Source organism: Nicotiana attenuata, chromosome 5, assembly GCF_001879085.1.
Source record: "Nicotiana attenuata strain UT chromosome 5, NIATTr2, whole genome shotgun sequence".
In the NCBI taxonomy this organism is placed as follows: Eukaryota; Viridiplantae; Streptophyta; class Magnoliopsida; order Solanales; family Solanaceae; genus Nicotiana; species Nicotiana attenuata.
In genome coordinates, this window is record NC_031993.1 from 28030957 (window position 1) to 28045015 (window position 14059).

Here is a 14059-nt window from a genome sequence, read left to right on the forward strand (position 1 = left end):
TATGTTGCACCAACATTGTCGCAGTAAATGGTTGGTGCGTGCAGAACAGGAATGTATAATTCTTTCAACAAGTTCGTTACCCAATTAATTTCAGCAAGTGCACTGGTGACTGCACGATATTCAGCCTCAGTTGATGAGCGAGCAACAGTTTTTTGTTTCTTGGATGACCAGCACATAGGATTTGATCCAAAAAACAGTACATAACCTGTAGTGGAGGTCCGATCATTCACATCTCCAGCCCAATCCGCATCAGTGTACATGTGAAGCTTGAAATCATTGCGTCTGAGTATGCGGAGACCAAACTGAATCGTTCCTTGGAGATACCTAAGCACGCGTTTGAGTGCTTTCCAATGTGTTTCAGATGGACAGTGCATGAATTGGGACAGTTTGTTAACAGAAAAACTTATGTCTGGTCGGGTAAATGACAAGTACTGTAGCTTACCCACAACTTTTCTGTATCGAGTAGCATCAGTTGGTTTCGCACCATCATTGAGCTTAAGTATTTCTGTCGAACTCATTGGAGTTTTTGCCGGCTTGCAGTCACTCATGTTTTCCTCCGTCAGAATATCACTGATATAATTAGATTGTGACAGAATGATTCCATCATCACCACGGAGCACCTCGACACCAAGAAAATATTGGAGATTTCCAAGATCTTTAATCGAAAAACGTTCAGCAAGTGAGTAAATAACCTGATCAACAATACGCTTGTGACTCCCTGTGATGATAATATCATCTACATACATGAGCAAATACACTACACTGTAAGAATGTTGACAAATGAAAAGGGAGGCATCCGACTCAGACTTTACAAATCCCAAGTAAAGAAGATGAGCCTCGAGTTCGTTGTACCAAGCTCGAGGAGCTTGCTTGAGTCCATATATTGCTTTTTTTAGACGGCCAATATGAGAGGGAAACTGCTCGTCTTCAAAGCCTGGAGGTTGAACCATATAGACCTCTTCCTCTAGATGTCCTTGTAGGAATGCATTATTGACATCAAGCTGCCTGAGTGGCCAATTCTGTTGAACTGCCATTGAGAGCACCAATCGAACTGTAGTTTGTTTCACAACCGGACTGAACGTAGCATGATAGTCAACTCCTGGCCTTTGGGTAAATCCTTTTGCAACGAAGCGCGCCTTGTAGCGATCAATTGTTCCATCAGCTTTTCTCTTTATCCTGTATAACCACTTGCAAGACACAATATTTTTACTGGGGTCATTAGGTACCAAATCCCAAGTTTGATTTTTCATCAATGCATCAAATTCAGTTTTCATTGCTCTCTGCCACTCGGGGAATTTGTTAGCTTGACGGAAAGTGGATGGGGTGATTGTGGGTGACAAATACGCCATGTAGTCAAAAATCTTTTTTGTTTTCTGAATGTTGTTTTGTGAACGAGTGACAACACGATTTTGAGATTGGGTAGGAGGTATGTTGGTTGGCATGACTGGAGTGGGTAAGGGAGCAGGTTGTGTGGTTGTTGGAAGTGAGACAGATGTGTTGGTGATATTTGGGTTATGTGATTGCATTGCACTGTTTTTGCGGCTGTAAACTATTGGAAAAGAAGGATGCTTTGTAATTTTGGTTGATGGTTGTTGGGTATTTATTGGTGATGAAGAGGGTATTGTTGATAAGTTTGGAAGAGACTCTGTAGGATGGGAGTCATTTGAATTCCTAGGGATAACTGTTGGGGTTGGTAGAGGGGGATAAGATTGGATATCATGAAGAGGGGGAAGGGTAGGCAAGGTTGGAGGAAGAGATATACCTGGATTTGCAGATTCTGTTGAAGCGCAGCCAGAGGAGATGGTCTCAGTTGTACGTAAGATGGACTCTGCATTGGGTAAAATCACTGGGGAGGGTAAATCTATGTTAACTGAAGGAGAGAAAATAGGAGATGCAGTTGAGTTTGTTTGGGTTGGTTTTTCCCACGCAAGTGTTTTAAAATTTGAGGAAATTTTTGAAAATATATTCTGGAAAGGAAAATATCTTCAAAAAATTTTACATCACGAGACAGGTATATTTTTTAGGCTTTCGGATCAAAACATTGATGACAATGATAATTTGATGAAAAACCCAAATAAACACACGGGGTCGACCTCGGCTCTAATTTATTTTTTGTGTATGGTTTTAGCCACGGATAACATAAACACCCAAAAATTTTCAAAGAGTGATAATCAGGTGTTTTTCCAAATAACATTTGAAAGGGTGATTGATTTTTTAAAAGTGAGGTAGGCAAGCGATTTATTAGATAAACCGCATGCTGACAAGCAAACGACCAAAGAGACGTCGGAAGCGAAGCTTCATGAAGTAATGTTCTTGCAGTTTCAATAATATGTCTATGACGTCGTTCTGCAAGAGCAACTCTTTGAGGTGTGTATGGAGGAGCTAAAAGATGTTCAATACCTTGAGAGCTTAAGTATGGATCAAGGCTTTTATATTCTCCACCACCATCTGTATAGATTGACAGAACTTTTGTATTAAAACGACGTTCCATTAATGCTTGAAAATCTTTGAAAAGTTCTTTAACCTCACTTTTATTTTTCAATGGATAAAGCCAAGTGTATTTGTATATTGATCAACAAAAATGCAGTAATATAACTTTTTATCAATTGATAAAACCGGTGATGGACCCCATAAATCACTGAATATTGTTTGAAATGGTTTTGAGCTTGATAGCGTAAGTTGCTGAAAAGGATGGCGATGAACTTTGTTTGATGAACAAGAATTACAAACTGAAATTTTTTCTCGCAAGCAGGGTAGCGAGAATTTATTTAAAACAAAATTTAAAACTCTTGCGTGCGGATGACCCAATCGTCGATGCCAAGTGATAATAGAGGAGTTGGGGGAGGCCACATGTGCTCTTGGTGAAGATGAATTTGGCCACTCATACAGACCATCTCTACTCCGACCGCGTACCAACGGAGTCTGCGTTTTCAAGTCCTTAACACAAAAATGAAAAGGGAAAAATTCAACAGAAGTTAGATTATCTTGACAGAATTTTGAAACTGAAACCAAGTTTTGTTTAATGCTAGGAGCACAAAGAGTATTAGAGAGTTTGAAAGCATTATTTGATGCATGTATTTGAGTTAAACCAGTGTGAGTTATGGGTATTTTGTTACCATCACCCATAGAAACTTGCTCCATGCCATTGTATGCTTGCAAGTTGTGCGGTTCAGCAGTGATGTGATGAAATGCACCGGAGTCGAGAATCCAAGGATTTGGTGCTGTTTGCATGGCTGAAATGTAGTTGGCCTTGGCCTCATAATGATTATGAGATTCGGACCTACATACACTTGCAACGTGTCCTACTTTGTTGCATAATTGGCATCTAACACGTCCAGAGTTGGTGGTGTTTGAATAGCGTGACTGCTGGTTGGTAGGCAGATCGATTGTTGTATCGCCACTGCTGGTTGTTGCTGCTGTTGTTGTTAGCGGTGCGCCTATTGTTCCGGTTGGTGGCAGGAGCAGGCTTATTTTGTGAAGCATAAGCTGCAGTGATTGAGCTAGCAGGTTTCTTTGACTCTTCATGCCTCAAGAAAAGTTCATGATCAAGGAGCTTTTCATAGAGTTCTTCATAGGAAATTGTAGACTCACGAGCCCGAATAGCTGCTGAAATTTCACGAAACTCTGGACCCAGACCGCTAAGAATCTTAACGATGAGTTCAGAGTTTGTGACCGGGGCACCAGCAGTCGAGAGTTCATCAGAAAGAGAGCGAATATTTTGTAGATATTCGGTGACTGGTTGGGAATCTTTATTGAGTCTCGCAAGACGATCACGAAGACTAAAGATTCTAGTTTGCGACTTGTTTGCATAGGCAGTGTGTAATGCATCCCCCTTTCTTCGCAGTCTCAGCAGTTGCAACAGTAGTGGCAATTGTTGGATCAACAGATGCCATGAGTGCATTTTGAATTAGTTGATCTTGGCGGAACCAAAGAGCATATGTTGGGTTGACACTAGTGACTGTGCCAGTTGTGATAGTGCTGGATGGAGCAGGAGTAGACCCATCTAGATAACCAAAGAGATCATGGCCGTGCATGAGCATGGAAAATTGTGCCTTCCATGTCGCAAAATTATGACTTCCAGTTAGTTTAATCGGAAGTTGGGATGCAGGATTGAACTGGACAATAGTCGTGGTGGTGTTATTATCAGCATTGACTACGCTGGTGGTGTTGGCCATTTGTGGAGGGTGGGAGGGAAAAAGAAAATAAGGATCTTACTCGTTAGAGTGTTATTTAGGCTCTTGATACCATATAAAGACTTGAAAGTAAAGGCTTGAAAGTGATGATCTTTATTGAGTCTTCAATGACCTTTAAATACAAGAAGCAAATAACTAACTCCCTAAGCTAACTCCTCTGATGGAGGAGAACGTAACAACTTAACAAAACTAACTCCCCTAAATAAGAGACTTATTGTAATCTAAAATTAGCAACTAAGTAGGAACTAAATCTTAACAACTCAACTAAATAAGAGGTAAAAGAGTAACTGCTACTGCTGCATATGTGCTAATACTTATGTCATCGAAAACGTGCATATTGAACGCATATCTAACAAGTCTAAACAAACTAAAGAGCATGAATGTTGATGTGGCAAATGAAACCAATGGAAAAAAGACATATCAACAAAGGAAAAAGAAAAGTCAAAATCTGAAAAGAAAAGAGAGGGGGAAGGAGTTGACCAGGAAAGAAATTCCGCCAAAGCTTCATTTTCAAGCAACACCATTTTTTTCCAATAAGGGTGAGTTGCCAATTATTCTGGCAAGGAGTCTTGCATTTGATAAAAGAAGAGGAGCAAGGGGTGGCCTAATGAATCTAGAGACGAAGATACCCATTGTTTTTGGGCAAAAACTCTTCTTCTTTTTTTCGGGTAAAACACACTAAGTTTTAGGGGAAGATACCCAACTAGCCATGTCATCAAAGTGTGTTCAGTAGAACATTTTCAACCACATAAGGTGTACAATAGGTTGGATCTGAGAGTCTAGATGAATTTTTTTAGCAAGTTCAGGGGGTCATCCATATATTCTGCCTCCTATTTATTTTGATAAGATTTCTGCTACAAATATAAGATACTTTGAAATGCATTCATCGCTCACAGCGTCGACTAGCCTGATTTCATGATAACTTATTCCTTTCGCATTTATAGATCTACCATCTTAGAATGCTACGCACACTAATACTCACCCAAAGACTTTGAAAGATGGTTGCTAAATTGCTGGTCATGTCCATAATAATGTTTATATATCAACATACATGCGCACTCTAGTGTACCAACAGCTTTCCCCAAGAAAATTTCGGTCCTGTCCACTTACCTTCAAGTCTTAGTCCATTTTGCCCATCAATTGTTAACTACACGACTAGGACAGAACGCAATATCCTCAATCCCTGCGATCCCACGATATCTAGCCTTTTAAAACCAAGATAATTCACTATTTCTAGAACCTAATGATGGCTTTACTTTGCATGCAATCCTTCTTATATTCTTGCATAAGCTTGTTTTGGTTCCTGAAGTTTCAGAATGAGCTTATGCTTAAGGTTAGGGTACACTCAAAATATCAAACTGCTAAGAAGCTTATATAATGCCAATTTAACAGTTGATACTAGAAAGAATCAACTAATATGGATCCCCCTGAAGGAGAAACATTCTTAACTGGGCACTTACTATGTAATAAATAAGCTATGTCATATCACAAGAACCTCATACCGTTCAAGTAGTCAACAACGAACTGAAAAAAGGAAAAGTCAAAATTCCATAGACAAAATTCACAACAATTTTTTTATTATTATTGTTAGAAAATTCACCACACAACTTTGGAGTCTTGTCTTTATTCAACATTACAAGGTGATGCTTAGGAGGGCAATAGAGACAAATCACTAAAGGGCAGCCCATTGCACTGAGCTCTCGAAATGCGCGGCGTGCGGCGAAGGACCGGACCACAAGGGTCTATTGTACACAGCCTTACTTGGATTCCTGCAAGAGGTTGTTTTCACGACTCGAACCCGTGACCTCAGCAACTTTGCAACTTTGCAACTTTACCGGTTATGCCAAGGCTCCCCTTCGATAGAGACAAATCACTATTTGGAAGAAAAGAAAGACCGCTAGAAGAAGAAAGACAATTCAGAGAAGGGTGTTTTTTTAGGAAAATTTGATTAAGCGATAGGAATATGATGTTGTTGTTGTTGTTGTTGATAGGAATATGATATTATCGCATACCAGTGAGATGATATACTATAAAAATCTTGTTTCATATATTCTTTTCAGTGTAAAGAGAGGAAACCAGTGTGTATAGATAATGAAGATAACTTCATTAACTTGGTGTGTAATTAATGATATAATGTTGAAAATCAATACTTTTCATACCACGGTTTTTCCATGGTTGAAGCAAAAACACATCTCAAAAAGCAAATCAAAGCAAAAGGGAACAGAGCATTTATATAAAACTAAAAAAGAAGAAATTTTTCACCTGATGTTGACATTGTTATTAGAGATGTGGACAGAAACATTTTTAGAAACCCATTTCTCAGCAGCTTTCAAACTACCCATAGTGGAAAGCAAGTCATTAGGAATACCAACCATAACTTCAAGTTCAGTGCCAGCTTTCCCTAAAGCTTTAAGTGTCTCATAATCTGCATCAAATAGCTTAACTTTCCGGATCCCATTTTCTCTTAGCATTCTCACTACTATTTCAGGAGGCAAACGGTGTGTTGACTGAGTTCCCCAATTAGCTCCTATTCCACTCACTGGAGAAACCAATACAAGAAATAACACCACCCCAAATGATTTTGACCATGGAAATAACCCCATTTTAGACTTCTTTGCTTTCTGTTCACTAAATTAATTAACTAGTAGAGTTTTGTTCTATATTCCAAACTGAGCTGTAAGCTACCAAAAACAGTTGATTCTTGTCTTCAAAATCTGAACTTGGACAGCAATGAAAGATTCTTGTTTACAGCTCAAAAAAAAAAACTGTATAGAGTATTTCTACTTGGCCTGAAATTTCCACCTCCAAGAAACAGAATGGAAAAGAGAAAAGTTTTGAAATTTAGTGAGAAGTGGAAGAGGGAATCACCCAAGAAAAGGGTAAAGAGCAGAAAAAATGTTTTTTTCCAAGCCAAAAAGGAGATATTTTTTTATATTTTCTGCAAAAGGCAAATATAAGAGACTTATCTATAAGAATAGGAAATGGCCCAAGTGAGTCACAAACATTATGAAGTGAATAAGGATTACTAGATATTTAATCCAGTTATGAAGCATGAAAAACACAGCTCTAAAACTCCAAAGCACAGATAAGAGAGAGAACGTGCAATTGTACTTGGGGTCATCTGGGGTGAATAATAAAAGCAGAGACAATGGTCAGGACGGTCTCGTTGATATTATTAAAAGAGTTGTCTCTATCAAAAATCAGAACCGATATAGGGTGCGTTTGCTACGAAATAAAATATTTTATAAAAAAAAAAATTTGATTTTCCATGTTTGATTGGCTTTTAAATATTAGAAAAATATTTTTTTTGTTAACTCATTTTATTCTAAATGGAGTAAAATATTTTCCCTATCCAGACAAGGGAAAATATTTTTCAAAAAAAATTTCAACATCCCCACCGTATTCCCGTCCCCACAGATCCACCCCCGCCCCAACCCATACTCACCCAACCCTACCCTAGCCATCTCGCCCCCCAAACCCCGCCCCCGACCCCCACTCAAAATTGAAATATTATTAATAGTACTTTCTTTTCATGATAAATAAAAATATATTTATTTTTATTTTAACAAAAAAAGTACTTTCTTTTCATGATATAGAAAAATTATTTTCTTTCTTTTCAACAAAATAATATAGTAAAATGAATTTTCTTTCATTTCAACAAAATGAGTATTTTCTTTTTATGATGTGGAAATGAATACTTTATTTTCATGTTGTAGAAATAGTACTTTCTTTTCAACCAAAAAAAAGAATATTTTCTTTTTTAGTTATGGAGCACAAATTTCAACGTTGTCTTTGCGTTATAAAGTAAAGCAGCATATTAGTTCCCTTGGGTTTGTGTAAATTGTTAGAAAAATAATTAAACTCTTGAAGAAAATAGAGTCCTGAAAATATTACTCCATCTGTTCCAGTTTATGTGAACCTATTTCCTTTTTGGACGATCCAAAAAGAATGACCCATTTCTAAATTTGGTAACAATTTAGCTTAAACTTATAATTCTACTCTAAATGAGAAGCTTTTAAAAGCACACAAATACTCTAGGCCCCTTTTTGACTTGTTTAGGACCACAAATTCTAAAAAAATTTATTTTTTCTTAAACTTCATGCCCAGTCAAACAGGTTCACATAAATTGGAACGGAGGGAGTAGATATTTGGGAGAGGGAGAGGGCATAGGAAATATGGGGAGTTGGGAGAAGGAGGGGAATGAGGAGAGTAGCATAAAAAATATTTTCTTAAAATAATATTTTCTACTCTCTAACCAAATACTAAAAAAATATTTTTCGAAAAAAATTTTTCACTCACCAACCAAATAAAGAAAAATAAGTGATAAAACCACTCATTTTCTTTCGTACCATACGCACCCATAGTGTTGAACAGTTTTGAGCTATATAGATATAATTTTTGTGGCTCACTTGTTTTATTTTATTTCAAAACTAATGTTATCTTATTATATTTTGTATGCTTTTCATTTTAATATTTATGTTTTATTCTTAATAATATTTCTTTAGGTATGATTTTTTATATGTGTAGGAATATACATACTTATATCAAATTTGAAACAATCTCTCATCGATGTACTAAAAAGTATGTCAAGAATAAGGACAAATAGGTGTTGTGTTTGCTGTTTGGACTTCGGACTCTAATGTTTAGATTCAAGTTTCTAAATACAATCTCGATATACTAAAAAGTTGTCAAATATAAATATGAGTATGGACATAATAAACACACGCATCAAAATTTTCTTTATGCTGGTATTTGCACTAAATCTTGTTAAACAGAAGAGTACATTTCTTCTAATGAGCACATGTCATGTATTTATATAACTCCCTCTGTTCTTTTAATATGATTTTTGGCATTCTGTTAAGAAAATTACTTCCTCCGGTCCAAAATAAGTGATTTTTTTGTATTTTTTTATGGTCCAAAATAAGTGATTTTTTCAGATTTCAAGAATGAATTAATTATTTTTTTCCTACATTGTCCTTAGAGTAAATAGTATTGGAATATGTGTTAGGAGTGTTTATGTAAGATAGTGAAGGTTAACATGGTCAATTTTATTGCTAATTAATGCTAAAAGGTGGGTTTCTTAATTTGTGTGAAAACATTCAAAAAATTACTTATTTTGGACCGGAAGGAGTATTTCATAAAGAGAATGTGATCATATTATCTTTATTTATTTCTTAATGATTAATTAATAATATTTGCCTCCTTCACATAGCAAGTGTGAAAAAAGAAATTAGTGCATTGAGATATACAATGATATACACATATTTTGGATCCCCTTGTATCAAGAGAAACTGCACAAAAAGTACACCCTTAAGCTGAAATATTAGAAAAAGGGAAAGAAGAAAGAGACATTTTAAAGTTAAGGCCGTTTTTGTCTGAAAAGTGCTTGGCTATTTCTGCAAAAACAGCCTGCGAAGCCCTACATATGACGTGGCTGACGCTGAACTAACGGCGTTACTTTTGTTCTTATCCTACTGTTTGCTCTCTACGTCATGTTAACGGTGGCTCGTTAATGGCTTGATTTAAGTAGGCGTTTGGACATAAGAATTGCAAAATGCCAAAAAATAGTGAAAAAAATTTTCTAAGTGAAAATGGTATTTGAAATTTAGAGTTAGTGCTTGGATATAAATTTTAGTTTGGGTTGTTTTTTAAGTTTTGTGAGTGATTTGAGTGAAAATTTTGAAAAATAGATTTTTGGAGTTTTTGAAATTTTCGAAATATTCTAAAATGCATCTTCAAATGAAAATTAGAAATTTTATGAACAAACGCTAATTTCGAAAAAAAAGTGAAATATTTTTGGAACAAACGAAAAAAATATTTAAACAGGCTCTAAGTATACTTTTTGTCTTAGCACTATCACTGCACTCTAGAGCATTCAAAATGGGCTTGGCGTGTAAGGCCAACCCAACCCAACTCGCTACTTGGGTAGGGCTGGGTTGAAATTTTTTTAGCCCATTTAAAATTGAGGCTTATAAGCCCGGCCCAAGTCATCCCGCTGGCCTTGAGGCTTGACCGAGGCTGGGCCCGGGCCGGCCCGTGGGCCAGAAATTAATTATATTCAAATTTAAATATTTTAAAAAAGTAAAAACTAAAAAAATATTAACTATAATCCCCATTTTCCAACCTTAGGTTGCTCATTTGCCCTTCCATATCAACTAGAATTTATATTTTTTTATATGCATGTAGTATGACAAGATTAGTTTTTCTTTTGCTTAATTAACAACGAACTAGGAAACTTTTAAGTGGCCAGTAATATTTTTTTCAAAAGAAAATATTATTTTAAGTGGCCAATGATCGATTTGGTTACTTTAATATATTATTAATTATTAAATTACTCTTCAGTATAGAAAATGTTCAAGTTTTAATACCCAAAAAAAATTAACAATACTAGCAAATATCATGAATTTTAAAAATTTCATGGGCTATAATGATGAAATCGACAAATAATGTTAAACCTAAATTAAAAAACCTTAACATATAAACTTATTGAAACAATTCTTGAACCTAAGGAAAGGGAAAGAAAAGTACTAAAAAATATTCATGTAACGTTAAAAAAAGAAGAGCTAGAGATATAGAGAATTTGCATTTCAATTACGAGATTCCTTGTCAAATATCGTGATTCTTGTACACTCTAAATAAACATAAGTCGTTTATATGATCAAGAGATTATATCACGAAAAAATATCTAAAGACTTGGAGAAATACTTTTTCTAAAAAATTGAAGGGCCGGTCCGCCCTAGCCCGCTACCCTCTTAGGGCTGGGCTGGGCTGGCTAATTTAAGGCCCATATAAATGAAGGGCCGGCCCGCCCTAATGTTACACCCCAAGTTTTCATACGTGAGAGTACGTCGTAAGTCATTGATGTAAGCTCGAAAATGAGATTATATTTGGAAGCAAATAAAGTAAGTTAATCATGTTACCTTGGAGGTTAAAAATATTTAAGATCATGAATAACAAGTACCAAAAGGGTTGGAAAGCTTAGTCGCTAAACGAATTGAAGAAAATAAGTTTCGTCAAAAATCGACAAGTTTGGAATGTTATAACATATTCTTTTGGGGTGAGACTAGGGTAATTAACATGATGAGGAGGTTAATTTATGAGTTATTATAGTCGTATGATAGTCGTGTGTTATGTTTTTAAGTCAAACGAGTTATGGAACAAAAGTTAGCAAAGATCATCACAAGTTGTATTTATAATGTGCTGAAATTTAGGTCAAATGTAGATGCACTTTTCTCCCAATATACTTGGCATAAATGGATTATCTACATATCAAATTGAAGATCTACGAGTCTAGTTTCCAACGCATTAAACCATTCGTCAATACGACATCGGAGTAGAGAGATATTCGCATTTTCGCGAGACCGCGCAAGCAGCTCCCAATGGGACCCACTTAGGCGGTGGTCGACCTACTTCACTTTATAAACGATTTGGACGCCTATTTTTCACTTATTTTCAACTCAACTTCGTCTCCAAACTTCTCCTAACCCTTCTAAACAGATTCCACAAGTGTTTCAAGTGATTCCAAAGTGATTACACCATATCTCAACATCAAAACTTAGCTCTAGTGAAGAACAACACCTCTTTGAGGTTGTGTTGTCATTGAGGATTGTTGTGGGCTGTATTTGGATGAAATTCCAAGTTGTTGCTGCTGTCTAAGGTGAGTATAACAGCCTACTAATTGTGATTAAGCTTGCTTGTATGTTGGTTAAGTTGTTAGGATGATAAACTACAAGATAGTACTTGGATTAGCTTAAGTCACTTCTATGGTGTTGTATTGCTATTGAGGGTTGTTGTGAGCTGAATATAACTTGGATTTCGACTTGAAGTTACTATAGGAGTTGTGTGTATTGTCTTCTTGCATGTGCTTAAGGTTATCTTGATGTTGATTAAGTTAAATGGATGGAGTAGACGTCAACTAGTGAATAAAGCTACTAATTGAAGATAGTTGGAGTTGAGGATTGTTTCCTTTGTTATAAATATATGGTATAAGGATGGAATCATTGATGAATGACTTCATTATCATGTTAATGATACTGTTAAATTAATGTAAGAAGTCTATAAGGGGTGATATGGGTTATACGGATTCCAATCGGAGCTTGCCGCTCGTCGTGAAGTAGTTGTGACTTGTTGTTGTTATATGGTGTCTTGTTATTGATATTTATAGGTTGCTGGACTTCCCTGGCTATTGTTGTTGGTATATGGTATTGGAGGAGGCCCTTGTTACAAGGGAGATGCTGCCCGAATTTACGTAGACGAGCTACTAGCTTAAGTTACAGACTTAGCCTTTGTTCAACACTGATTTTGAATCTCCTTATGCTATGATAGATCGAGTTGACTTGTTTGAAGAGTTGCTTAGAAGGTATTAAGGACTCAAAATGTTTAAGGTATGTTAAGGCTCTTCCTTCATTCTTTTGGCATGATCTAAAGTGAAATGAACATAAACGATACGCTATTTCATAATGAATCTACTCCTAGCAACTAAGGTTGTCCATGTTATTCTTTCCTTACAAAGTTATTCCAAGAAAGTATATATGATCCTTGAGTCCTAGTGAAGTTCATATTGATGGTATGATGTCCATAATGTTAGTCGATGGTGCAATGACCTTATGTCACTCCAAAAGGTTTAGAACGTGACTCCATGAGTCCAGCATGCATTATATATGTATCTACTTTACTCTACCGAGCCGCGCTATAGTCGGCCGGGTATGGCACCTATTGTGCAACCACTGATCAGTTGGGTTTACCGAGCTCCACGTGGCCGGGTACGATTCTACCGAGCCTTATGATGGCCGGGTACGTTTTTACCGAGTCCTCTTTGAGGCCGGGTATGATATGATGATGATGATGCCCACAGAGGCGTATGTTTTTAAAAGCTTATGTATATATATGTATTATGCATTTCATGTCAGTAGCCCCCAGAGGCACTCAGATGTTACAGGTTGTATCTCCTCTATCTCTCTTTACGTTACTGATCTTGTTTATGCTTTCCTGCCTTACATACTCGGTACTTTATTCGTACTGACGTCCCTTTTGCCTGGGGACGCTGCGTTTCATGCCCGTAGGTCCCGATAGACAGGTTGACATTCCTCCTAGTAGGCTATCAGCTCAGCGAAGGTGTTGGTGTACTCCACTTGCTCCGGAGTTGCCTATTTGGTCAGTATGCTTTGGATATGTATTGATTGGTATGGCGGGGCCCTGTCCCGACCTTTATGATTTTATGTACTCTTAGAGGCTTGTAGACAGATGTCAGGTGTATGGATACTTGTATGGCCTTGTCGGCCTATGTCTTGAGTTTACAAATGGTCATGTCGGCCTTATAGGCCCGTATGTCACATGTATAAGTTTGTATATCATGTTCGGTCATCATATGTTGAGTATTCCCTTATGTTTTATTCTTGTTATCTCATGACATGTTTTCTATCTCATTTACCCTTGATAGTATGATAAGAAAGATATGTTACGTTGGTACTCGGTTGAGTAAGGCACCGGGTGCCCGTCGTGGCCCTTCGGTTTGGGTCGTGACACCTAACCCACCAAATTCAAAAGCTCACGAGGCTTGGGCTGGGCTAGCCCGTTTTGACAGCTTTACTCCACTCTTTCTTTTTTTCCTTTTTTTTTTCATGTTGTTTTTCTCTTTCTTTCTATTCCATTCTTTTGTTACTTTTCTTTTTGTTCAATACAAATATGTAATGTAAACACTATTTCTTCTAATTTAATCTACTATTTAAGTTAATAAGTAAATACTTTTTCAATTTAAAAATCACTCGAAAACTCTCTTGTTAAGGATTGAAGTTAAATAATATTTTACGTGTGTTCCATTAAAAAAAATAAAGGGCCAAAAGTGCTCCTCAGCCGTAGAAAATAGA

The 14059-nt window shown here is 36.7% G+C and overlaps 1 protein-coding gene across 1 annotated transcript; it reads right to left on the reverse strand.

Moving 5' to 3' along the window:
* On the reverse strand, nucleotides 6428–7327 carry LOC109225565 (glucan endo-1,3-beta-glucosidase 6-like). The gene has a single exon (XM_019390274.1). The coding sequence runs from the start codon at nucleotides 6794–6796 to the stop codon at nucleotides 6452–6454; it is 345 nt and encodes a 114-aa protein (XP_019245819.1). The 5' UTR covers nucleotides 6797–7327; the 3' UTR covers nucleotides 6428–6451.